Below are 27,334 nucleotides of genomic sequence, written 5' to 3'. Positions count from 1 at the left end.
CTCTTCTCGAATGTCATCTTCTCAGAGGCTTTCCTGGCCACTCCATCTAAAGTAGCAGACACACATGCATACATATACACACACGTTCACACAGGCATACACAGAGACGTGCACACATGTACACACACTCACACACCTGTCCTCCCTGTCTCTTTGGCTTTTGTTTTATCTACCATTTAGTAACTATTCTCCTTCCTTCTCCCCTCCCCTCTTCCTCACCTGATCCTGTACATTTTGCATAGTACTTAGCCCATGTCAGATGCTGAATAAATATTTGTTGGATAAATGATCAAATGTACCCCCACAGTGCAGCCCCATCAGCTCAGTCCTGCCAACAGCCTATTTGGCACAGCAGTTATTGAGGACACACTTGGTTGGGTGGGCTTGGAGAGCGGCCAGCACAACACTTGCATCGTTGTGGGCCTGCAAAGGGCAAAAGTGTTGGGGGGAATGGATGGGGTAAAGAGGGGGCAAGTGCAGACTGCAGAGATACCAGAAGCACAGCACAGCCGGGAGCTCACCGCTGAGTGCTGCCAGCCTTTCCCCTGCTCCTTACAGCTTAGCGGGGAGAAGGTGTGGGACGGAGAGGGGGAGAAGGAGGGAAGGATGTCAGGGAGCAGGAGGGGAAATAACAGAAGCTGAGTGGGAGGCAGGAGGCGGGGTGGCTGGAGGCTGAGCATCTCCGGCTTGGGGAGTGACCTCTTCACACTGCATGGCGGCAGAGGAGGAGGAGGGCTTGTGTGAATCCTCCACTCCCCTTCCCAGCCAGAACCCGGGACTTGGCGTGGGCCAAGGCATAGCTTCTTCAACTCATGGGAAGGGAGACTGTTGGTTTGGGATGGGAGGATGAGTCAGGTTAGTTCACACCTCTCTGCATCCAGAAAGACACTTTGCAACGCCATGCCTCTGTCTCCACATTCCCGAAAGGGACCTTCCGAGGCAGCTGTCACTTTGCCTTGAGCCTTCATTTCTTTTGGGAAGGAAAATGCAGAATGGGGGTGGGGACCGGGCAGCTCAGGTGCTCACACTACTTTTGAGTAGAAGCCACTCAAAAGTGAGGGCTTCCCACAATATCCCGGGCCCCTCCCCGTTCTGGTGGAGCAGCCACCCACAGTGAGGTGGGCTAGCAGAGGGGAGATCGTGTCAGGAGGGGTGTGAGGGCTGGGACTGGTCCTGGGGCTGGATTCTGAGAAGGGTAGGCTGGATGGTCCCTTTCCACCAGCCGCTTTGGGTTCCTTTTCTCTTTTTCTCTCTTCTCCTAAGGTCTAAAGTCCAACTCTAGCTGGATTCCTTCCGTAGGAACTCACGTAGCAGGTCACCATGCCATGTGGAGTGTGAGGCTCTGCTGTTCCTTTGCCTTCTCTCCATCCTTCCCTCTTCCTGTCCCCTTCCCGAATTCCCAATATCTGTGTGATGTCTTGTTTTCACCCCAAGTATAGGTACTCCCAGTCAGTGGGAATTTGTTTCCCAGAAATAAAAATGTGTCTGTTGACCCTGTTCTTATGGAGGGCAGAGACAGCAAGGTGGATGGGGGCAGATGAGAAGATGGATTTGGGAACCAGGATGGAACACAGCTGAGTTTTGTGTAATGCTATCTCCAAGTTGACAGTGAAACAAGTCTAGACACTTAAAGGTGATTAGCTTAGCTTCAAGTGGATCCCAAAGTCGCCTCAAACTTCAAAGCTCCTCTGTGTGTCGAGACCTGGGGAATGGCGAGCTGGGTGTCTGGGCTGAGGGATAGAAATGCTCTCAGGAGGCCTGGAGGTGGCCATTCTTCAGCCACCCCTCTCCTGGGCTCCCGGCATTGTCCATCTTCTTCCTCTTGACCCTCTAGGACGCAGCACAGGGCAGCTGCCCAGGTGAATAACAGAGCTTCCGAGTATCTACAACCTTGCTGGCGTTGGCCCGAAAGGGAAATGAAGTTTGGCTAGAGAAGTGTGCTTTTGATTCCTCCTCTAGGCTTCCTCTTCCTAACCCAGGAAGCTCATTTCGCTATCTGGAACAGGAGCCCTAACATCTCTGGGTCTCACCGACAGTCCCCAGTCGCAGCGTGTGACTTTAGCATGGAGATTATGGCATTTGGGCGTGGGTTCCAATCCCACCTCTGTCACTGGTCACTGAGTGGCCAGGGCCATGGCATCCTACCTCTTAAGTCTGTGCTTCAGCCTCCCTTTTTTTGTTCTAAGACACAAAAACCGTTGTTCTCAGAGAGCTCATATTCTGGTAGAGATACACACAATAAACCCTAAATTGGCAGTAGGCCGAGATTATGCCACTGCACTCCAGCCTGGGCGACAGAGTGAGACTCTGTCTCAATTAAAAATAAATAAATAAATAAGATATGGCCAGATGTGGTGGCTCACACCTGTAATCCCAGTGCTTTGGGACGCCAAGGTGGGAGGATAGCTTGAGGTCAGGAGTTTAAGACTGGCATGGGCAACAGAGCGAGAGACCCCATCTCTACAAAAGAATTTTTTAATTAGCCACGAGTAATGGTATGTGCCGTCATCCCATCTCCTCTGGAGGCTAAGGTGGGAGGATCACTTGAGCCCAGGGGTTGGAGGCTGCAGTGAGCTGTGATCACTGTTACCTGCTGCACCCCAGCTTGGATGACAGAATGAGACTCTGTTTGTAAAATTTAAAAATAAATAAAAAATAATAAGTTTAGTACAGGTGAGAACAAGCATTACGCAGGGAATAAACAGGTTGGTAGAAAGTAATGGGAGAGGGATGCAGGGGTTTCAAGATAACTGGAGAAAGCCACCTTGCGGAGGTGAGACTCAAGTGGAGAACTAGGAAATGATGTATGTGAAGGCTGATGTATGTGAAGAGCCCAGGGAGGAGAATTCCAGGCAGGGGAAGTAGCAGCAAGTGCAGAGGCTTCTAGATGGGTCAAGGCTTTGCGTGTTCACCCAGCAGGAAGGAGATGAGTGTGGCTGTCCCTGTGGACATGCAGGACAAGGTGAGGAGTCCGCATTGCACTCTAACACAGTGGGAAGCCTGCAAGGTTTCCGCTAGGAAGTGCTATGACCTGGACGCTTCAGATGTGTCTGATGAACAGACTGGGGAAAGGCACCTGGGGAAAGGCCCAGGTGAGAGGAGATGGAGGTGAGAGGAGATGGATGAGAGCCATAAACAGATCCATTTAGCACCGATGATGTCGATAGCCTCCAGCGGTGTCACAGGCTTGAAGGCAACACATACCGTGCACACATCTGAAGACCGCCTACCACGTGCTGGGCGTTGTATTTTCCTTCTGTTCATTTGTTGCATCTCCCTAATGTTCCTATTTAATATAATATTTTCATTTTGTAAATGAAGAAACCTCAGAGAGATTGATTTTCAAATCAAACTCCTGCCCATGCCGCAGCCGATGGTCTGGTCTGCACAGCGCTGCAGGTAGAGCTGCTCGTCAATGTGTATTGCATGGCAAAAATGGAAGGAGCTGAGCGTATTGCGCAGGGCATGGGAGGGTCTTTTGACCCAAAATGACACCACTGCATGTGGACCAGAGTAATATTTTCTCCCCATAGGACCTAGAGGTCTCAGCTAAGCTAGAGATGGATGACCTAGGGGATGAAAATACATTTTGGCAGTGTCAAGTTTATTTCAGCAGAGCTACCCTGTGCTCCTAAGTCACACCTCGCAGGAATGGGAGGCAGAAAGGTTCCATTTAGAAGGAAACGACTAGTTTTGGAAAGTGAGTGTGGACATTGAAGGTCCCAAGATCCATAGGGATGATGGATGCTGGCAAGGACAATAGGTAACAGATAACCAACAAGAATGCCTAACATTTATTGAGTGCCTACTATGTACTAAGTATTGAGTAAATGTTCCAGAGCTGTTATCTTATGGTGGTATTTCTTAAATTTCTCATAATGATCCTATAAGGTAGGCTTCACTGTGTTTCCTTAAGTCTACAAAGCCATCAATTCAATAAAAGCTTTTCACATCAAAACATGTATTAAACTTATACAATGAAGTTTCATTGTCTTGTGCTTTTCCTAATGAAATATAGAACATGTTCATTCATAACATAACCTGTTTATTCTTCAGGATAATAATGCAAGTTTGAATCAAAGCCTAGATATTCAGAGTCAGAGAGTCTCCATGCACAACTGCTAATTGTACAAAATATATGTAAAATAAAATTAAAATTAAAAAACAGAGTCAGAGAGTTTCTGGCTCCCTTTCAGCTGTGTCCATGCGGTTCTCTATGTTCCACCTGGGATTTCTTTAGCCCCTTTAGGATGGATGGTATAATTTAGAGCTGAGCAAAGAACAGAGGCTCCTTCCACATCTCCTGGTTTATGAAACTTGTGACTTTCCTCCTCTTAATTGGATCATCTGTCTTTTAACTAAGAAATACTTCACGGTGCATGACAATCACACAACCTTTTCTAGCTTTGAAAATTGTGTGATCTAACCTTAGAGATGTGCCTGAATCTGCACATGTACTGGCATTGACGTCCCAATTTCTCCTGTCTAGTGACTGACAAGGTTGTTGTTGTTTAAGCATTGATTATTAGATGCTATCCTATTACTTAAAAAAAAAAAAATGTGCCCAGTCTGGTGGCTCACGCTTGCAATCCTGGCACTTTGGGAGGCTGAGGCAGGTGGATCACCTGAGGTTAGGAGTTCGAGACCAGCCTGTCCAACATGGCAAAACCCTGTCTCTAGTAAAAATACAAAGGTTAGCTAGGCATGGTGGTGCTCACCTATAATCCCAGCAACCTGGGAGGCTGAGGTGGGAGAATCACTTGAACGCAGGAGGCAGAGATTGCAGTGAGCCAAGATCACGCCACTGCACTCCGGCCTGGGCAACAGAGTGAGACTCCATCTCAAAAAAAAAAAAAAAAAAAAGTTAAAGGTATATTAGAATTAGTTTGTAACACTGAAGGTTAAAGATGTTGAACAGTTTACCTTCCATGTCATAGCTGGCAGGTGATATAACTAGAATGCACACCAAGTCAGCTGGGTACTTCAGGCTGTAATGACTGCTTTTGTCAAGGTTACCAAAGAGCTCCACATGGCCAAATGCATTGACTAATTCTCAATTGTTGTCTGACTTCAGCAGCACTTGACACCCTTTTTTTTTTGAGACAGGGTCTCACTCTGTTGCCCAGGCTGGAGTGCAGTGGCGTGATCTCAGCTCACTGCAACCTCTGCCTCCCGGGTTCCTCAGCTTCCTGAGTAGCTGGCCCTACCAGTGCATGCCACCATGCCCAATTTGCCTGGCTAATTTTTTGTATTTTTAGTAGAGACGGGCTTTCACTATGTTGGTCAGGCTGGTCTTTGAACTCCTGACCTCAGGTGATCCATCTGCCTAGGCCTCCCAAAGTGCTGGGATTACAGGCGTGAGCCATTGCGCCTGACCATTTGACACCATTTTTAGGAAACAGTTTCTTGACTTGGCTTTCTTAGGTCTTCTATATCCGCATCACCCTGAAAACCTCTGCTGCTCTTCCTCACTTCTCCTAACCTGCCTGACCTCTGGATGCTGAGTACTCCATGTTAACCATCCTCAGGCTTCTCTTGTCTTTCTGCGTCCGCTATTTTGGTGACCCCGTCTAGTCTCATAGCCACGTCCACACTCCCAGCTCTGACGAGTGCATCTGCAGCTCCCAGCAGCTGCCCACTCTCCCTCCTGCCTACTCTCCGTCACTCCCCGGATGCCAGATAGGCTTTGCAAACTGAAGGCTTCAACCAGACTCCTCTCTTTGGCATCGTCCCTGACTCCTCTGTTTCGTTCACTCGCTACATCTGATCCTTTAGCAAGTTCTATCACCTCAACCTCAAAATTACATTGAAAACTGCCTTTTAGAGGCAGGGTCTCACTCTGTTGCCCAGACTGGTCTTGAACTCCTGGCCTCAAGTGATCCTCCTGCCTTGGCCTCCCAAAACGCTGGGATTACAGACATGAGCCACCGCCACATCTAAAACTTAATCCACAACTAGCACCCTAGACTAGCTCTATTAGTCTGTAATCGGCCAACACTTCTATCCCCATCTCCTCAAAAGCCTCTTCCCCCGCTGGAAGCCAGAGGTAACCTTCCCCAACCTAAGGCAGATCCAGGTGTCATCTGCTTAAAGTCATCCAAGGGCTCCTTGTCTCAACCCAAGAAAGCCAGAGCTCTTACAGCCGCACAGCGTCCTTGTTGTCTGGAGTCTGCTGGTTCCTGGTTTCTGTTTCTCCTTCCCAGCCTTGCTAATGGTTCTCCAGCCAGTCTGCTTGCCGTGCGGGTCTCACACAGCCAAGCTCCCTCTGCCTCAGGGACTCAGGCTTTTATACCTGGGCTTCTTTTGGTAACCCTTCTCCCCTGAGATTTTCATATGCTTGCACCTCATTTTCTTTTCTTTCTTTCTTTTTCTTTTTTTTTTTTTTTTTTTGAGTCGGGGTGTCACTCTGTCCACCCAGGCTGGAGTGCAGTGGCACGATTGCGGCTCACTGCAGCCTTGATCCCTGGGGCTCAGATGATTCTGCCACCTCACCCTCCCAAGTAGCTGGGATGACGGGTGCGCACCACCATGCCCAGCTAATTTTTGTATTTTTAGTAGAAACGGGGTTTCTCTAAATTGCCCAGGCTGGTCTCGAACTCTTGGACAATCTGCCCGCCTTAGCCTCACAGAGTGCTGGGATTACGGGCACGAACCACCATGCCTGGCACCCCCCTCATTTTCTTGAGGCCTTTTAAAATGCTACCCCAACAAAAGAGATCTTCCTGCATAAAACAGCCGCCTCCCAGAACTCTGTTCTGTTCTCTCTGCTCCAGTTTCCCCCGCAGCACTGGTACCACTTGCTATAGTATACATTGGTTTGCTCCTGGCCTCTCCACACCACTGTAACCCTAAGTTCCAGGAATGCAGGGGCTGTGACTGTTTAGTCAATTGCTGGTCCTGAGTGTTTAGAATAGAGGCTCACCTGAAGGGGGCTCCTGGTGGATGTTTGTTGAACTATCAGACAAAGGAAGAAGGAACAGAGCACCCGCTGGTGGAGACAGTGCTGGGCTCTGACATGTGTTTCTTTACTGCCCAGATTTGGAAGTCGGAATAAGCACTGTGCTGTGACCACTCCCACCCACGCTGACTTCTGTCTCGTGTCTTCTTCCAGGTCTACAGCTCTCGCAGGCTCTGTGAGGGCTTTGCTATGACCTCAGTCCCCTCGCGGAGCCAGGACTGCCCCTTGCTGCCGCAGCCTCTCCAGGTGCCCGACTCGCCCTGCCCCATCCTCAGCCCCGAGTCACCATGGGCAGCGTCAGTAGCCTCATCTCCGGCCACAGCTTCCACAGCAAGCATTGCCGGGCTTCGCAGTACAAGCTGCGCAAGTCCTCCCACCTCAAGAAGCTCAACCGGTATTCCGACGGGCTGCTGAGGTTTGGCTTCTCCCAGGACTCGGGTCATGGCAAGTCCAGCTCCAAAATGGGCAAGAGCGAAGACTTCTTCTACATCAAGGTCAGCCAGAAAGCCCGGGGCTCGCACCACCCAGATTACACGGCGCTGTCCAGCGGGGACTTAGGGGGCCAGGCTGGGGTGGACTTTGACCCGTCCACACCCCCCAAGCTCATGCCCTTCTCCAATCAGCTAGAAATGGTAAGTGGGGGTCGCTGGCAAGGGTGAGTGGGTTGGAAAGGCAGGAAACAGCAAAATGGGGGTGGAGAGCCTGGGGGTTCAGGGGGAGTGGTGACCTAAGCATTTAGACTCCAAAAAGCCAGAGCGGCAGGGGTGCGGCAGAAGCCTGTGGCCACACCGCAGAGATTAAAGGTTGCACAAAGGAATCAGAGCATTGCTCAGTCCCCTGAAGCAGAAGTCTCAGGTCAGACCATAAGCAAAGAGCGCAGGGGACACGTAAGCTGTCCAGAGTCCCACTGGAATGTAGCTGGATTGTCAGCGCAGGACTCCTCGGGAAGGAGAGGGAGCCCTGTTCTCATGTAGAAGCACAGATGAAGAGGATGCAGGCGGGGAGTTAACCACTTCTCTCCCCAGAAGACTCGTGCGGGTGGGTGGGGTCTTCTCATTTGCTGCCCTGGTGTGCCTTAGCTCCTTGCTCAAGCTGCGCCTGGAGGCATCTTTGAATACAGGCTGGAATTTTGTCATCCATTTACCAGAGATGAGGGCAAAAGAGGCCCAGGCACTCCGAAATCCAGCCCTCACACCAGCCCAAGCCCTCATGCGTCCCACGAGTGGACCCTGAAATCAATTTTCCTATTCAGTCCTTTGCCCCTTGCCCTGGGGAAATGAATCACGGGTTTTGATTTACTAGGAAAGAGCCTCTTATGTTTGCATAGAGCACTCAGCTTTTCAAACGGAGGGGCTTGTAAACTGCAAAGCACTTTACCAGGGAAAATTACAGTTTTAAAAAAGGATTGTGATTTGGAGTGAGGCTCCCAACCCCGTAAGGAGACCAGGGCCGTGTCCTTGCTCCAGGCTTAATGGAAGAGGCAGTGAACAGGAAGAAGGGACGGACCTAGAGAGGGGACAGCAAGCTGGGCCAGCCTAATGCCCTAACCTGCTCCACACAGAGACCTAGAGCCTCAAGATGGTGTTTATCACCTCCGGAGGGCTGGAACAAGCTGGTGGCAGGTTGCTATTTCATGGAACAAAGTGCCCAAGTCACCATTAGGGTTTTTTCTTTCCTAAGAGAGATTTATCACATTCAGCTGCTTCAAAGCAACAGGCAAGGTATGCTAAGACAAGTGACCGAGAGGGGTGCTGCATGTGCTGGGAGAACCCAGATTGGCTCAAGGTGGGCACACGTGCTGGGGGAGGGAGGGTGCAATGTGCGTGCAGGGGAGGCATGAATCACCGCAGTCCTTTTCCTCTACAGGGCTCCGAGAAGGGTGCAGTGAGGCCCACAGCCTTCAAGCCTGTGCTGCCGCGGTCAGGAGCCATCCTGCACTCCTCCCCGGAGAGTGCCAGTCACCAGCTGCACCCCGCCCCTCCAGACAAGCCCAAGGAGCAGGAGCTGAAGCCTGGCCTGTGCTCTGGGGCGCTGTCTGACTCCGGCCGGAACTCCATGTCCAGCCTGCCCACACACAGCACCAGCAGCAGCTACCAGCTGGACCCGCTGGTCACACCCGTGGGACCCACCAGCCGTTTTGGGGGCTCTGCCCACAACATCACCCAGGGCATCATCCTCCAGGACAGCAACATGATGAGCCTGAAGGCTCTGTCTTTCTCTGACGGAGGTAGCAAGCTGGGCCACGCGAACAAGGCAGACAAGGGCCCCTCGTGCGTCCGCTCCCCCATCTCCACGGACGAGTGCAGCATCCAGGAGCTGGAGCAGAAGCTATTGGAGAGGGAAGGCGCACTCCAGAAACTGCAGCGCAGCTTGGAGGAGAAGGAGCTCGCCTCCAGCCTGGCCTATGAGGAGCGGCCGCGGCGCTGCAGGGACGAACTGGAGGGCCCGGAGCCCAAAGGCGGCAGCAAGCTCAAGCAGGCCTCACAGAAGAGCCAGCGCGCACAGCAGGTCCTGCATCTGCAGGTACTGCAGCTTCAGCAGGAAAAGCGGCAGCTCCGGCAGGAACTCGAGAGCCTCATGAAGGAGCAGGACCTGCTGGAGACCAAGCTCAGGTCCTACGAGAGGGAGAAGACCAGCTTCGGCCCCGCGCTGGAGGAGACCCAGTGGGAGGTGAGGCCACGCAGCGCTCACGGGCTTGGGTGGTCAGCGGTTTGGCGCCAGTCCCCCTCCTCTCCTTCTGGTGCTGGCCAATAGCGTGCAAACACAGACCATGTAGGCAAGTGAGGCTAACATGCTGGTTTTATCACCCAAAGAAGGGGTTCCCTACAAACCATGTTGGGGGATCGACTTACTTCTGAGCTTCCTTCTATCCCCACCATCATCCTCATGGCCCCTAGATTTCAATTTCCCCAAGTGAGCCATGAACCAGAAAGCCGGAAGCCAGATGACCAAGGCTCAGCCAGGCTGTGGGCCATCCTCCCTTCAATCTGCTCACAGGAGGCTCAGAAGAAGCACAAGCTATGCCTGAGTTCACGCAGGGCCAGGAGCCCAAGAGAGCACAGAATGTATTTGTTGCTTTGGAGGGAGGGACCGCACCCACTAGGAAGAGACACCCCATTGGTGGCAGGTTTCAGTGATGGAAGTGGCCACTCTTTGCAGAAATGAAAGTGGAACTTCTATTTGGTGAGCTGAGATGGAAACCTAGGAGAGGAAGGAAAGAGTCCCACGCTCGCACATTTACACACTCACACATACTCACCCGGTCACACTTGGAAATGGGGCATCCGGACCTGACCGGGCTGGAGAACCCCATAACCTCTGCATCCTATTAGCGGGAAGCCAGCTTTTCTCACCAGCCCGGTGGTCTGGATGACCCATGGAGTTGAAGTCTATCGTTGAGGCTCTTTACATGCTCGCACCCTGCTTGGTCCGTCCACGTGCCTGCCTCACCCCCAATTCAGAGTTCAAATCTCAATCTACACGCAAACCCCTGTTTATGTACAAGTCAACAACCAGTGGTTTAACTTGCCCACTGCTGGCAGCTGTATCACCCCCATTTAACACCAATTGTATTGGTCTCTGTGTCGGCCTGATTTCTGTCATCCATGTTTATACTCACACCCTCTGACCTCACCCCTGCCTGCATGCACCCAGCCTTCCTCTCTCCTCTCTACTGGGGTAAAGACTACATTGCAAATTCACTGCTGTACCCGGTGACTAGTACCATGCTGGTTTGGATGCAGAGCCCAGTCCACATCTGCCAAACGAGGAATCATTGTCTTCTTCTCTTGCTCCTCTTCTCTATTTCCACTCCTATCGCCCATCAAAATTTGGCCAAAAGCAATGATGAAAACCGAAGCCACAGGTTAGAACCATGTGTCTCTGGATCTTGGCCATTTGGGGTCTTGGGAGACCAAGGCCAGTCTGACTGAATCTTAAGAGTGAATGAAGGCCAGAGCATGTGGCTTTACAAAATGGATTCTTGGAGCAAGCCTGGAAGCCACCTTCACATTTCCTTTCCCAGTAGAAATGTCCCCTTGCCCTCAGTGAAACTCTGCACAGTCCTGGAGAAAATCCGACCCTACCCAGGATGCCTGCTTGGGACCAAGAATTTCATTCCAAGGCCAACCCTGTATTCATGTCATGAAGGGAGTGACACAGTCATGGCCGAGGCATGGGCCTGGCTTTGAACCTCAGCTTGACCGCTTATGATCCAGGTGATTCTAAATACATTAGCCATGGTGGCAATGGGGTGTAGTGATTAAACTGTTAGGATCAGACCCTTACTCTTATACTTTATATATTATATATATACGTGTGTGTGTGTGTGTATATATATATATATATGCCCTCAGGCTGGTCACTTCACCAGCTATTTGCTCTCATAACCTCTCTGTGCCTCAGTTTCATTGATGTAAATTGAAGCTTAGTAATAGTAGCTACTTCATCGGGTTGTAAGGAATAGATGAGCAAATGTAGGGCTTGTCACTTAATAACACTATAAATTATTAGTGAAAGTATGTTTATAATATACTTACATGTGGCTAGGCGTGGTGACTCACACCTGCAATCCCGGCACTGTGGGAGGTCGAGGCAGCCAGATCACTTGAGGTCAGGAATTCAAGACCATCCTGGCCAACATGATGAAACCCCATCTCTATTAAAAATACAAAAACCAGCCTGGCATGATGGCAGGTGCCTGTAATCCCAGCTACTTGGGAGGCTGAGGCAGGAGAATCGGGAGGGGAGGCGGAGGTTGCAGTGAGCCAAGATCGCACCACTGCACTCCAGCCTGGGTGACAAAGTGAGACTTCTTCTCAAATAACAACAATAATAATATACTATGTGTCATTATACATGATGACGATTATTTTATCAGTTTACTATATAGCCTAGCTCAATAACCTGGGGAAAGGGTCACAGCAATGTCCAGCTTACTTTCAGATGGGACAAAGGCTGGAATGCTTAACACCAGGCCACCGCATCCGGAGTGGCTTGGTTATTTTAGGCAGCTGAGCTGTCAGTTCCCTGGGTAAGGACACTCACCTCTTGGCGCTCTGTCTCTATCCCGCCCTCGGCAGGTGTGCCAGAAGTCAGGTGAGATCTCCCTCCTGAAGCAGCAGCTGAAGGAGTCCCAGACGGAGGTGAACGCCAAGGCTAGCGAGATCCTGGGTCTCAAGGCGCAGCTGAAGGACACGCGGGGCAAGCTGGAGGGCCTGGAGTTGAGGACCCAGGACCTGGAGGGGGCCCTGCGCACCAAGGGCCTGGAGCTGGAGGTCTGTGAGAATGAGCTGCAGCGCAAGAAGAACGAGGCAGAGCTGCTGCGGGAGAAGGTGAACCTGCTGGAGCAGGAGCTGCAGGAGCTGCGGGCCCAGGCCGTGCTGGCCCGCGACATGGTGCCACCCACCTTCCCCGAGGATGTCCCCGCCTTGCAGCGGGAGCTGGAGCGGCTGCGGGCCGAGCTGCGGGAGGAGAGGCAAGGCCATGACCAGATGTCCTCGGGCTTCCAGCACGAGCGGCTGGTGTGGAAGGAGGAGAAGGAGAAGGTGATTCAGTACCAGAAGCAGCTGCAGCAGAGCTACGTGGCCATGTACCAGCGGAACCAGCGCCTGGAGAAGGCCCTGCAGCAGCTGGCACGCGGGGACAGCGCCGGGGAGCCCTTGGAGGTTGACCTGGAAGGGGCTGACATCCCCTACGAGGACATCATAGCCACCGAGATCTGAGGGGCTGCCTGGGAAGGCGAGTCTGGGGACCTGGCACTGGGAGGCAGGGCTCTCCTGTGCCTCCCCCTTGCTCAGCAACTCAGACCCCTCTGAGAGACACCACTCCCTGGGACACAGACCCAGGACCCCCGAGGGGAGGGCAGGATGGCCTTTCCTTCCCTCTCTGATTTCCCAGTGTTCACCAGCCCTGCAGCCCACCAGGCCTCAGGCCCTGACTCCTCTGGCTTTCCCAGGAGATGGGTCCAGGGGTCTCTCTGCTTTGGTTAAGGGCTCCCTAAACTTTGGCCTTTGTTCAAAATAGATATCCTCTCCCCCTCCTCCAGGGAAGGTGGCCACAGCAAGTACAGGGTCTCCCCTCCGCTTCTCATCCCAACCTCTTTTTCCCCCTGGACACATCGGAATGCCTTGGAAATAGAAAGAAGCCATATATGACCAGAAGCCTTGGAACCGGCCCCATCAGAACCTGAGCTATTCTCTGGCTGCAGAGGTGTAGGGGTGAAATGAGCTGTGGTGAAGCTGGCTTTGAAACCTCAGGGCTGTCCTGGGCCCGACAAGCCACAGGAAGGAGGGGAGAGCCAGGCAGCCCGCAGTGTGGAGACGCTGCCACAGCCAGAGGAGGGCAGAGGGAAAATCCAAGGGTTAGGAACCAGTGGCGGGTGATGGCCAACCCCTGGGGCCCAGTCCCTGTTTACTGGTTCTTGCGAATGGGAGCTGAGCAGCCTCTGGACAGCCAGTGGCCTTTGACCTCAGTGATCATTCTTCTTTAAGCCATAGACCCTGAGACCCCCGGCTGGGTGCTGGGAAGGGAGGGTTGAAGCCACCATGAACCAGAGGGTGTGGCTTTCCAGTTGCCCTCGGGGAGCCTCCCCATCTGTCCAGCTGGGGCCAGAGGCTGGGAATCCCTACCTGGTTCACAGTGGCCAGTGGCTACTCTGGAATGTTTTTCCTTCCCCAGAATCAAGCTTTTCCTTGATCCAGAAGAGCCCATATCACTAAGACGGCACATGTGTGATCTGGGCATTTTCCTCCTCTGCCCGCAGCCAGGTTCGGCGGCACACCTTTCCCCCTTAGCGCCTTCAGGGCTGAGTTCTGGGTTTCTACAGGTCAGGACGGCTCCTCAGAGTGCCAGGGAGCCAGAGCCCCAAGCAGGAAGAAAAAGAGGCATATACACAGCCGTGTGCATAGCCTGGCCACCAGCCATCCTCCCTCCACCTCATGCCCCCATTTGTCCCAGACTAAAGGACCCAGAGAGCAGCTCCCTTTCTCAGGAGCTTGGGCAGTGCCCCAGGGGGCCCAGGGTTTCTCTGCAGATGTGCAGAGCTGGAGGTGGTGGAAAAGGATAAAAGGGAGTTTCTCTGTTGTTTGGTTCAGGGATTTTATTTTTATTTTTGTTTTTGTTTTTATTTTTATTTTTATGAGACAGGGTCTTGCTCTGTCCCCCAGGCTGGAGTGCAGTGGCATGATCATAGCTCACTGCAGCCTCATACTCCTGGGCTCAGGCAATCCTCCTGCCTCAGCCTTCCAACTAGCTGGGACTACAGGTGCACGCCAACATGCCTGGCTAACTTTTCATTTTTTTTTTTGTAGGGACGGGGTCTCGTTTTGTTGCCAAAGCTGGTCTCAAACTTCTGGCCTCAAGCAATCCACCTGCCTTGGCCTCCCAAAGTGCTGAGATTACAGATGTGAGCCACCGTGCCTGGCCAGATTTTTCTTTTCTTCTTCTTTCTTTCTTTTTTGCTTTCTTGTCTTTTCAGAAGCAAGCCAGACCTAGCAGGCTGTTCCATGTTCTATTTTTGACTGTAGCCACAGCTGCTGTTCTCAGGACAGCAGCCCTTCCCACATGCCTGTGCCTGCTGCCTGCTGAGATGAGGAGGGGGGCATCTGGGAACTTGCGAGTCCGAGACCAGTCCCCATTTCTGCCTCGCCCACCCCTGGCCCTTAGAGACCCTGAGGTGGGGGTGGGGAGATGCTTCTCTCCTTGCCCCCCGCCCTCATGGGTCCTAGCCCTTCCCTGAGTGTGGATTGAGGCCAGAGTCACCTTTTCTGTGGCTGGCTCTACCTTCCTGTCCCTGGGGTTAAACGCTGCCCATCCTGCCCTCCTCAAATGACAGAGGAGGTTTTCTAGAATTTCAAACCATTGCTCTTAGTCCCAAGCTAGGTTTGAACCTGGAATCTACCAGCCAAAAGTCCCTCCCTGCCTGAGGGCGGTACCCTCCATTGGGCACAGTTCAGACCCAAGTCAAAGATGTCCCATTCCTTGCCCCCCGGCCCTCATTTCCTTCATTTCCACCAGGCTGTGCCTTGTTTGAGTTTTTCCTCCCAGTGAGACTGCCCCATGGAGAGAAAGGAAAGGGCTGGCTCCCCCTCCCCAGGCTGAAGACCCCCCCCCCCACCCCAGGAAAGAGCAGCCAGAGTCCAGCGCTCTGCCCTCAGATGTTGCCTGAGAAGAAGTGGCTGCCACACCGAGGGGAAGGCCCTGAAGCATGAGACTGTGCTCCGCCATGGTGTCCCGGTGCCCTCCATACACAGGGGAGCACAGCCTTCTCTGTATCTCCGTGGCCCTGTCCCAGGCCGGCCCAGACGTGTTCCCCCCAGGCCTTGTCCAACATCCATGGCGGCAGATGTCTTCCCTGGGCTGCCACCAGCCCCAGCCCCAGAGTGGCCCACAGTGGCACTAGAACGCAGGTGTCCCGCGACCTCGCGACCTCATCGTCCTGTGGGTGTTCTTTCCCGCCCTGTCCAAAAGCGCCCTCACTATTCTTGGACCATGCCAGATTCTGCGTCTCTAGAAAGAGGCTCTGGACAGCAGAGGCCTCCAAGCACAGAGCCCGGCCCCAGGCCCCACGCCCCAGATGGGGTGGGCTTCCTGCCTTTCCCTCTGGGCACGCCTGCTGGCACGCTGACCCACTCGAATGGAGCAACCTGCTGTGTCCCCAAAGGATGCCTGCAGGAGAGAGCAGCGCTCCGCACCACCTCACCAAGGATCGAACTCTGCCCCTGGGCCTCGGAATGACTGGACTCTCACGGGGTTCCCTCCTAGCTCTTCTGGTGAACTCCTGCCAGGCACTCGCAGCTCCTATAGCACTGAGCTCACACGAGACTGGGATGTGGGGGGCATCTCTCCCCAAGGAGGCCCTCGCTGAGCCTCCTGTGCCTGGTCCTATCCTGGGCCATGTCTTAGGTGAGACAGTTGCCCGAAACTAAGCCAGGCCGGGCTGTAGGAGCAGCAGCTTTGGGAGAGGGATTTCCCTGCAGACCTCAAGTCATCATGCAGTGGGTGCTGCCATGACAGAGGCTGTACCCCTGGGCCAGCGAGGCTGCTCACCCACCTCTTGTGCAAGGTGGGCTTCGTGCTGTGCCTGCAGGCAGAGCTGGAGCCCCCAGCAGAGGCAGGCTGGGACAGACCAGCATTTGGAAGATGTACATAGTTGTTTTTCTCTTTGTGGTTTCTTGTTGGGTTTGGTTTGCTTTTGACAGCTTCATTTTATTTTTGATGTCACTTTTTGGCCATGTAAACTATTTGTTGCAATTTTATGTTTTTATTTATGAATAAAGAATGCCATTTCTCACGCTCTCTAGAGCCACACGTGTCTGCCCTCTTCTCCCCTCGCTATGGTGTGGCAGCTCCCTGGCACTTCTTCCCTCGGAACAGGAAAGATGACGTCCCTTCCACCAGAGAGGGGGGTGAGGAAGGCGGCACAGGGCAGTGGGAAAGGGGGCCCCAGGGGTCAGATAGGCTTTAGCTGGCCCCTGCCCCCATCACCTACCCCGGGACCTTATCTGTGAAATGAGAGGAAAAGGGACTCAGGGACAGGTGCCCCTGTAGAGTCAGAGCATCCTCTCCAAAAGATAGCCCCTCCCTACCCAAACTGCATGCCCCACCGGCTGCTCGCCTCACCAGCCAACTCCTGGGTCTACCGCATATGGCCTCTTGGCAAAAGACCAGCATAGCTATAGTTGCCACTGCCCCAGGGCCCCCTGGTGGGGCAGGTGCAGTCACCACCATGGCCATCTGTCCAGCCTTCTTGGTTCCAGCCTACCTGGTGCCCCCTTGACAACCTTCCCTACTATCCCGGGCTCACAGCCTAGGCCCAGAGGGCTGCTGCTCAGATGGCGACAGACAGAAGGGACATGTTACAAGGAAATTGAAATCGCAAGGCAGCCTAGGGGGCACATAAGGGGCAGATGACAAGTCCTCTGAGGTGGGGAAGGTTAGTGTAGACTGGGGGATCTGGGAAGAGGCAGGCAGGAGAAGACTTGGGGCAAGGGTAGGACACAAGAAGAGTGGGAGGGAGGAAAGGACTAGAAACATGTCTCCGGGGCAGGCGTTCACACAGCTGCCTGCCCACCTGTGATGGGAAAAGAGCAGCACTGGGGGTTGGAGAGGCAGGAGGACCAGGGTGCAGGGGCCCACGCAGAAGCTCAACACACTGAGCCAGGACAGGAGCCAAATTCTGATTAACATAGAAGCTCCAGCTTTGGGACAAAGGGGTCATGTCCGACCTGGGGTAACTCTTCCCCGTCTTCCTCCTAGACCTGGCCCAGGCTGGTGACCTCACTAAAACATGCCTCTCACTAATCACACTCTTGGGTTACCCCTTCCTCTTTAATTCGAGCAGGCCCAGAGATTCATTTTAACCAATGGGATACAACAGGAGTGATGCTCTGCCAGTTTCAGCCTAAGCCTAGAAAGCCTAGCAGCTTCTACTTTGATTATATTGTTTGAGGCAGGGTCTCACTCTGTCACCCAGGCTGGAGAGTGCAGTGGTGTGATCATGGCCCACTGAGGCCTTGACTTCATGGGCTCAAGCAGTCCTCCTGCCTCAGCCCCCCAAGTAGCTAGAACCACAAGCTTGCACCACCATACCTGGCTAATTTTTTAATTTTTTTATGGAGATCGGGGGCAGGGGTCACTATGTTGCCCAGGCTGGTCTCAAACTCCTGGCCTCAAGCCATCCTCCCACCTTGGCCTCCCAAAGTGCTGGGATTACCAGCATGATCCCCTGTTCCTGGCCCGCTTCCGCTTTTATACTCTTGGGAGCACTAAGATGCCACATAAGAAGCCCACCCTCCTGTTTTGCTGGAAAGGCCACGTAGGGTAGGAGGGGTCACTTGTCCCAGAGTCTCAGCTAGGTCCCACATCTAGCTGAGCGTAGTTGAGTGACTACCCTGGACCCAGCCGACCCCATGGGGAACAGAGCCTTGTTCCCCACTCTGCCCTGCCACAGTCCTTACCCTCAGATCCCTAAGCACAGTAAATGACGGTGTGTTTAAACCGCTGACATCAGGGATCTATTACACGGCATAAAGATTCATCACCAGAATGCCCATCAGCATGCTCCTTTGCTTGCCACTTCACAAGCCTTTCTCCATCCAAAGGGCTCAGAATGACATAAAAAAGCACCCCTAGAGGCCGGGCGCGGTGGCTCAAGCCTGTAATCCCAGCATTTTGGGAGGCCAAGACGGGTGGATCACGAGGTCAGGAGATCAAGACCATCCTGGCCAACACAGTGAAACCCCGTCTCTACTAAAAAATACAAAAAAAAAAAAAAAAAAAAAAAAACTAGCCGGGCGAGGTGGCGGGCGCCTGTAGTCCCAGCTACTTGGGAGGCTGAGGCAGGAGAATGGCATAAACCCGGGAGGCGGAGCTTGCAGTGAGCTGAGATCCGGCCACTGCACCCCAGCCTGGGCAACAGAGCGAGACTCCGTCTCCAAAAAAAAAAGCAAAAAAACGCACCCCTAGAAAACCACAGGGCTGGCCGGGTGTGGTGGCTCACACCTGTAATCCCAGCACTTTGGGAGGCTGAGGCGGGCAGATTACCTGAGGTCAGGAGTTCGAGACCAGCCTGGCCAACATGGCAAAACCCCATCTCTCCTAAAATTACAAAAATTAACTGGGCATGGTAGTGCAAGCCTGTAATCCCAGCTACTCAGGAGGCTGAGGCAGGAGAATCGCTTGAATCTGGGAGGCAGAGGTTGCAGTGAGCCGAGATTGTACCACTGCACTCTAGCCTGGGCAACAGAGCAAGACTCTGTCTCAAAAACAAACAAACAAACAAAGATAAAGAAAAGCACAGAGCCGTGGGAAAGACCGTTCCAGCTGGAAGAGGAGCGGTGAGGAAAGGGGACAAAAGAGTGGAGAAACGAGGGCTTTTCCTGACCCCATTTCCTCCAGAGCCCTGCCTAGGACACAGCCTTTCTGGAGCCTCCCAAACATGCTTATTGTTTTATTTTTCGTCCTGTTTTGTTGTAGAGACGGGATCTCACTATATTGTCCAGGCTGGTCTCAAACTTGTGGCCTCAAGTGCCACAACTCCCACCTCAGCTGCCAAAAGTGCTGGGATAACAGGCATGAGCCACCCCATTCAGCCCTCTGCTTATTAATTTAGGAAAAAGAATAGAACAAAAGGGAAAGCGGAGAGAGAGAGAGAGAGAGAAGAGACAGAGAAAAAGGGAAAGAAGGAGAGAGACTCCTTCTTCCTTGACAACAAGCAGCTCAATCCTCAGCCTCCACCGTACAGAATGCACAGTCTCAGAATATTTTTATCCAGCCCCAGACGGACTCAGTGCACAATTGAGCCTGTGAGAAGGAGGCAGTCAGTGATCCTCCCCAGGCATTTACAGCAGCAGGTGTTTTCTGAGTTATTTAAGGAAGGTCAGGCTGTCCCCAAATATCTCCCCAACCCAGGTGCCACAAGGCCTGAAATATCACAATTTCATGCATGCATGCATGTATTCCTTCAATAAATATTTATTGAGCTCCTACTTTTTGCCAGCCCTGTTCTAGATGCCAGAAATACAGAGGTGAACAAAGCAGTCAAGGTCCCTTTCCCTGATTAAGTTGACACTTTGGAAGAAAATGAATAAATAATTTTCCATTATAATAAGTGCTACAAAGGAAATAAAGAGGGTGATATAAGCTGTCTGTGGAGAAACTGGAGGTGCTATAACTGGAGCGGAGTGAGTGAAGTGGGGAAACTGGTACTGTGAAAGGAAAGTTGGAGAACTACAAATATCACCTTATGTCACTATCTTGACAGCCCATTCTGTCCTTTTCTAACTTGGATTTCTCACCCTCTGTGCCAAATTCTTTCTCTTAGAAATCTCTTCTCAGCCGGGCGCAGTGGCTCATACCTGTAATCCCAGCACTTTGGGAGGCTAAGGCGGGCAGATCACGAGGTCAGGAGTTCAAGACCAGCCTGGCCCCATCTCTACTAAAAACACAAAAGTTAGCCAGTTGTGGTGGCAGGTGCCTGTAGTCCCAGCTACTCAGGAGGCTGAGGCAGAAGAATTGCTTGAACACGGGAGGCGGAGGTTGCAGTGAGCCGAGATTGTGCCACTGCACTGTAGCCTGGGAGAGAGAGGGAGACTCCATCTCAAAAAAGAGAAAAGAGATCTCTTCTCTGGGGGTCTCAATAGATAAATATGTGTGTCTGTGTGTTTCTGTGTCTGTGTGTGTGTATGAGCACACAGGCACACAAGATAGGGTCTCACTCTGTAACCCAGGCTGAAACACAGTGGTGCGATCACAGTTCACAGCAGCCTCTACCTCCTCCAGGGCTCAAGCAATTCTTCTGCCTCAGCCTCTTGAGTAGCTGAGACTACAGGCGCACAGCAGCATGGCTAGCTAATTTTTGTATTTCTTGTAGAAACGAGGTCTCGCTATGTTGCCCAGGCTGGTCTCGAATTCTTGAGCTCAAGTGATCCACCTGCCTTGGCCTTTCAAGTGCTGGGATTACAGGCATGAGCCACCATGGCCAGCCCTCAGCAGGTACCTTCTTATCTTACCAGGGGGCTTGAACTTTTCTTCCCTAACCTCAGCTTTTCTTGTTCCCACCCCCTGGACATCTCTACCTTCCTCTCCATCTAAAACAAACCCCTCCCACCACCTGCCAATAAAGACCTTTGAAAAGCCTTAAGCATTAAACATTATTCTTTTCACATACGATATTAAAGACAAAATTTTGTGAAATGGCACAATTCTCATAGAGATGCAGAAATTAAAATAGTTTCTAGGTAACTTAATTAAAAAATGTTCGGCTTTAATTCACTTTATCTATCTATCTATCTATCTATCTATCTATCTATCTATCTATCTATCTGAGACAGTCTCTGTCACCGAGGCTGGAGTGCACTGGCATAATCATAGCTCAACTGCAGCTTTCAACTCTTGGACTCAGGTGATCCTCCTGCCTCAGCCTCCCAAGTAGCTACTAGCCACCAAACCCAGCTAATTTTTAAAATTTTTTTTGTAGAGATGAGGTCTCACTGTGTTGCCCAGGCTGCTCTCAAACTCCTGGCCTCAAGCAATTCTCCTGCCTCGGCCTCCCAAAGTGCTAGGATTACAGGCAGGAGCCACCATGCCCCACCAACTTATCTAAATATTTTTTGTTTGTTTTGGTGGGAGGGATGTGTTTACTGGGGCTCCGAGCACAAGTTTATTCTGCCTACGGTATAATCCAGACTTTCCCTCCGGGTGTCTCTATCCTATGGTCTCTCACTGCAGTTTGGAGCCCTTGTTGACTCCTGCCTCTCCATCATCCTCTCTGTCCAATCAGATCGTAGATCCTGCAGGCTCTATCCACTCCTTACAGCCCTCCCCATCACCCTCTTTTCTTTCTACATCTATTAGCTCATCTGAGGTCATCCAAAGGAGTGCAAAACGTCCAAGTCATCTTAGACCTTAGACATCTTCTAATTCTCACCACCTCAATTTTATAGACATACAAAATGGAGACCCAGAAAGACAAGAGGGATTTCTAAAGGTCACACGGCTAGTGGATGACAGACCTGGTCTCCTTGACAGCTCTGATAACGCTGCTAGTTTCTTTGCCTGCACTCTGGCCCATGAAATCCATTCACACACAACAGTCCGGTTTACGCCTCCAGGGCTGCTACCATCACGACCTTGCTCTGCCCAAAAGCTTGAGTGGCTCTTCACTGACTTCAGAATCATCTCCGGCCCTCTTAGCTGGCTTTCAGGCCTTTCCATTTCGTGGGGTTCCAACACCCACCTCTGCAAACTTGAATCTGATGGGAGGGGCCAGAGCGCATTCCCTAAAACATCACATCTATCATCACCATTAGCTCCATCAACAATGAAGGATTCCTGTTGTCCATCACAATGTTAATGAAAAGACCCCACTTGGCTGCCCAGTCCTGTGTTCTACCTGAGACGCTCCCAAAGAGGCGGCACGTACAGAGGTTAAGTCCTTCATCTGGAGAATCAGCTGACCACATTCGTGTTCAAACTCCTCTGCTGTTGAGCTGTGTGACGTTAGATAAGATTGCTTAGGCCAGGCATGGTGGCCTAAGTAACTCCTGTAATCCTGTAATCCCAGCACTTTGGGGGGCTGAGACAGAAAGATTATAAAAATTAGCTGGGCGCCGTGGTGCGCGTCTGCAGTGACAGCTACTCAGGAGGCTGGGGTGGGAGAATCACTTGAGCCTGGGAGCTTGAGGCTGCAGTGAGCTGTGATGGCGCCACCGCACTCCAGCCTTGGCAAGAGAGGCGCCTGTCTCAAAAAATAAATAAGTTACTTAGGCTGGGCTCAGTGACTCACGCCTGCAATCCCACCACTTTGGGAGGCCGAGGCGAGTGGATCACTTGTGGTCAGGAGTTCGAGAGCGGCCTGATCAACATGTTGAGAACCCCGTCTCTACTAAAAATACAAAAATTAGCTGGGTGAGGTGGCACACACCTGTAATCCCAGCTACTCAGGAGGCTGAGGCAGGAGAATTGCTTAAACCCGGGAGGCAGAGGTTACAGTGAGCTGAGATTGCGCCACTGCACTCCAGCCTGGGTGACAGAGTGAGACTCTGTCTCAAAATAATAATAATAATAATAAAATAAATACATTGCTTAAATTTTCTGGGCTTCCCAGGGTTGTTTTGACAATTATATGAGATAATACTCAATACAAGTTAAAGTATTGCTACTGTTTATTATGACTACCACAATTGAGTGACGTGACACTTATTAGTATTTGTTAACAAAGCGTCCCTGCTTCAGGCCATGTTGGGCTACAGTGGTGCCCCAGGTTCCCTTGGTCTGGCGAAGCTCTACCCCGTGGGAAACAACTGATCTTATTCTGATGAGTTGTCTCCCCACCCTGCAGCCTTTTCTCTCCAGGTTTCAACCCCAGAAGGCTGCCTTATGGGGGTATGCCCCGGTACAGAGGCGCAGCCGGGGAAAGAAAGGAACAAGGAGGGATTCGCTGGGGGTTGTGGGGAAGCAGGGCTGGGCCGGGCCAGCCTGTGACTGTGACACTGACCGAAAGGGAGCTGGTTGGAATCCTTATTCACCACCTTTGTTTTTTTTTTTTTCTTTTTTTGAGACACGGTCTCACTCTGTCGCCCAGGCTGGAGTTCAGCCGCACGATCTCACGAGTTCAGGTTGCTCACTGCAACCTCCGCCTCCAGGGCTCAAGCGATTCTCCCACCTCAGCCTGCTGAGTAGCTGGGATTACGGGTGTACGCCGCCACACCCGGCTAATTTTTGTATTTTTAGTAGAGATGGGGTATTCACCACCTTTGGCCCCTCTTTCCCTCTCCCTCCTCTTTTAGCTGTGCCACATAGTGCCAGCCTGAGTGTATACATATGCACACACATGCACACACACACACACACAAGCATGCACACGTGCAGCCCCCCCCCCCCTGCATTCTCCTTTTGCCCCTTGCCCCCCCCCACTGCCTCAATTACAGCTAATTGAGAGGTAAATAGGCTCACCACAGCAGTTGTAATCAGTGACATGTGAAGCGAATTAAATTTCTTACACCAAAAATAACAGGACGATTTGCCTGCCATGGCCCGTCATTCAGATGGTCGCTTCTTGGGTTGCGGGGGCCGTGCACACATAGCCTGTGGGTTTCAAGGTCCAGGGTTCCCTTTGCTTGACTGGCTCTTCCAGGCAGAGACTCGAGGGGCTCAGCAAAGCAGGCTGGGGGTGGTGGGTATTATCCATGCTAAATACAAAGGAAGTGCCCTGGAGTCCCTGGCATTGACTGGGCTGGGTGCTGGCTGACTTCTCAGTCCTGTCACTTGCATTTAACCCTCACAGCAGCCCTGCGTTCTACACCTTCAAGGCAAATCATACTGTGCACAGTGGATAGTCGCAGCCCCAGGCCTGCGACTGTGGCCAAGGCACATGCTCTTGGTCTGCTGCCAGACCGCCTCCTCCTCCCAGCCTTGCTACAGCAGTGGCCAAGAGACACAGTGGTGGTCAGGGTCACCCTGCTGTCCTCCCACGCTACGCATCAGAGTGGCCCAGCTCTCCCAGGCCACCGTTTCTTCTGGCCCCTGAAAAACACCCATCTGAGCCGGGAGGTGCTTGGCCTGCTCTGCCCGTCTGGATTGCTGCCATGCTGGGGGGCAGGAAGGCTGCCTGGGACCCGCCCACCCCTTGGAAAGAGGAAAGGAGTTGCCTGAGCGCAGTTGCCCACTGTCAACCTCACCTGCCTCCTTCACCAGCTTCCCAGGCCCCTCCCCTGTGAAGCAAATGCTTTCCAGGGAAATTCTGGCTCCAGCCTTCATCTGGCTGGGCCTCCAAGACTATACTTAGAAAGTGGGAGAGGACACAGCCCTGCCAATGGGCCAGCTCCAGGGAGAGCCGGCATCATCCAAGACTTTGGCTGCAGAAAGCCAAAGGCAAGTCCGCCACTCAAAGTCCCGCTCCCGCCACCCAATCCGATTACCACCTGCCTCCCCCTGCTTCCTGAGCCCAAGAGCAGTGAACGCGCTCAGGCCCGATTTCCTGCTGCTATCTTACAATATTATAGTTTGATCAGGAATTTCCCTACTTAGAGATTCCCAAAGGGTACAGCTATATAAGAAAAGGAAAAAGCCTATTAAGCAAATGTGCTTTTTCTGTAGACACACACACCACACACACACACTGCTCCTTTTCTCTAGTTTCTAGATGTCTTTTAAACTTAGGACTTCAAAGGTATCTGTGTGTGTGTATGCATGTGTTTTTCAGAGGTGTTTGTGTGTGTGCATGCATGTGTTTTTATGTGTGTTTGTGTATGTGGGTATGTATATGCGTTCGAATATGCATATATATAGCTGTGCATGTGTGAGTCTATGTATATGTGTGCATGTGCATATATGGGGTGAGTGTATGTGTGCATGCATGTGTATGTCCACATGTATATGTGTGAGTGTGTAAGTGCATGCATGTGTGTATGTGTGGGTGTGAGTCTATGTATATATATGTGTATGCATGTATATGTTTATGTAAATTGTGTGTGTATATGGGGTGGGTTGAGTGTATGTATGTGCATGTGTGTGTGTATATGTATATGTGTATGTGTATATGTATTGTGTGTGTATACATGGGGGTAGGTGTGAGACTGTGTGTGTATGTGTGTGTACATATGTATATGGATATGGATATGTGTGTGGGGTGATAGGTTGTGTGTGTATATGTAGGCATGTGTATATCTGTGTGTGTATATATATGTATATGTGTATTTGCATGTGTGTGTATACATGGGGGTAGGTGTGTGTGTGTTTTATGTGCATATCTGTGTGTATATGTGTATATGTATATGTGTATGTGTGTGCATATCTGTGTGTATGTGTGTGTACATATGTATATGGGTATGTATGTGTGTGGGGTGGTAGGTGTGTGTGTATGTATGTGTATATCTGTGTGTATATATATGTATATGTGTGTGTATTTGTATGTGTGTGCATACATGGGGGGTAGGTGTGAGTGTATGTGTATGTATGTATGCATATGTATGTGCGTATCTGTGTGTGTGTGTATATATCTGTATAGGTATATGTGTGTGTGTGTGTGTGTGTGTATAAATGGGGGTAGGTGTGTGCATATGGTGTATGTATGTATGTGTATATATGTGCATATCTGTGTGTATATACACATATTTGTATGTGTGTATTTGTGTGTGTGTTTGTATAAATGGGGGTAGGTGCATGTGTATGGTGTATGTGTATATATGTGCATATCTGCGTGTATGTGTGTATATATATCTGTATGTATATGTGTATGTGTGTATGTATTTGTGTGTGTATAAATGGGGGTAGGTGTGTGTATGTGTACATATGTGCATATCTGTGTGTGTATATATGTATATGTGTATGGATGTGTATGTATTTGTGTGTATGTGTGTATACATGGGAATAGGTGTGAGTGTGCATGTGGGTGTGTGTATATGTGCATATCTGTGTGTGTATATGTATATGGGTATGTGTGTATGCATTTGTGTGTATGTGCAATGTATACATGAGTGCGGGTGTGTGTGTGTGTGTGTGTGTATGTGTGGATGTGGGTGGGAGGGGCTGCAGGGTGTCTGCATATGGAAGGTGCTGCCTTCCTTCCATTCTTTCTTGTCATCCGCACTCCCACCAGCACCAGGACACTTGCTAACCTCACGGAGGTGCCTGTGATGCGAATGAGGACGCAGCACGCAGACCTGTCTGAGGGAAGCTTTTCTGGCTACTCCCTGGGGAAGACCTCGGGGAAAAGAAGCCAGAAGGATGGGTAGAGAGGCGAGTTCACCACGGGGCAGTCACAATGGAGGGCCCAGCTGCTCCTCACCTGGGGTGGGGTGGGAGGGCTAGGCCTTGACGTCCCCACCCTTACCCCAACCCCAGACCCCAGCCAGTGCCTGGGCCCCTCCCCAAACTAGGATGGGTGTGTGCCTGGGCCAGGACGCTCTCTCCAGCCGAGGGCAAGTCTCAAAGAGGGACACAGCTCTGCACTCTCGACAGCTGGGGAATGAAAGCCTCCCCCTGGAGGGGAATCGGGGTCACCCTCGAGTCCCCCCACGCCCCCCTTTCTCTCCCCTCTTCTCTGCGCTCATCATTGCCGCGCCCCCCGCCTCTGAACCCTGCCCCACAAACCAACGCCTAATGGATGTGGCAGAGTCCCTCAGCAGTCCCCACCCCCCAAGCCCTCCATGGATGGCATCGAAACCAAACCGCACATCCCGGGCCAAGCTGCAGCGTGGGCTGCATTCACGTGACTCTTCCTGCCCCACAGCCAACTGTGTAGAGATTTGCGGACACTGGCCAACAGGAAGCAAACTCTCGGGGAGAAGGAACCTTGGCTGAATGCCTCCAATGTGCTTCGGGGTCCAGCCAGAGTCTGGGCTGGCGAGGGAAGAGAGCTAGGGCGGAGGTGGCTCCTTGTAGTTGTTCTGTGGGTTGCCCAAGAGCCAGGCTCCTTACTGAGAGCCAGCTCAGCTGTAGGTGACCCCTGACAGGTGGCCCTATCTTATCCTCCAATACATCGGCCCCAGAAGCCAGCCCAGCATCCATTGGCCCCCGGCAGACGCTCAGTACGAGGGCAGGAAGGGCTCTGGACGGGGAGTCAGACTTCCTAGGAGCTCCATGTCCAGTTCTCCCAATTGGCCTTCAGCAAACCCCTTGACCTCCAGGAGCCCAGCTCCTCCTACCCACAGGGTCATGGTGACCCGGAAGGGACTTGGGCTGCCTGGCAAGGCCGCCATTTTAGGCAGTAAATGACAGAGAAAGTGGCTGTTTCCAGGCTATTGTACCCAACAGAGAGAAGAGAGAAAAGACTGCGACCATGGGGGAGGTGTCAGGGACAGCTGAGGGCTTTCCCTGCCACAGCAGGACGTGCTGCTGCACGGAGGCCGTGAAGACCCCCAGCACCCTGGGGGT

The 27,334-nt window shown here is 52.0% G+C and overlaps 1 protein-coding gene across 2 annotated transcripts in view; it reads left to right on the top strand.

Annotated features, from left to right (window-relative positions):
* Positions 1 to 16,259, top strand: part of LZTS1 (leucine zipper tumor suppressor 1) — a 58,463-nt gene extending 42,204 nt beyond the window's left edge. For both annotated transcript variants that reach the window (XM_025394108.1, XM_025394109.1), the window contains exons 2-4: positions 7,112 to 7,590; positions 8,825 to 9,628; positions 12,040 to 16,259. In XM_025394108.1, coding sequence (XP_025249893.1) covers positions 7,246 to 7,590; positions 8,825 to 9,628; positions 12,040 to 12,681 — 1,791 coding nt within the window. In that variant the 5' untranslated portion in view covers positions 7,112 to 7,245 and the 3' untranslated portion in view covers positions 12,682 to 16,259. The remainder of the gene's footprint in view (positions 1 to 7,111; positions 7,591 to 8,824; positions 9,629 to 12,039) is intronic.
* Positions 16,260 to 27,334: the final 11,075 nt, after the last annotated feature.

The sequence above is a fragment of the Theropithecus gelada genome, chromosome 8 (assembly GCF_003255815.1).
Source record: "Theropithecus gelada isolate Dixy chromosome 8, Tgel_1.0, whole genome shotgun sequence".
NCBI lineage: Eukaryota > Metazoa > Chordata > Mammalia > Primates > Cercopithecidae > Theropithecus > Theropithecus gelada.
This window is presented reverse-complemented; position numbering and strand designations above follow the sequence as displayed.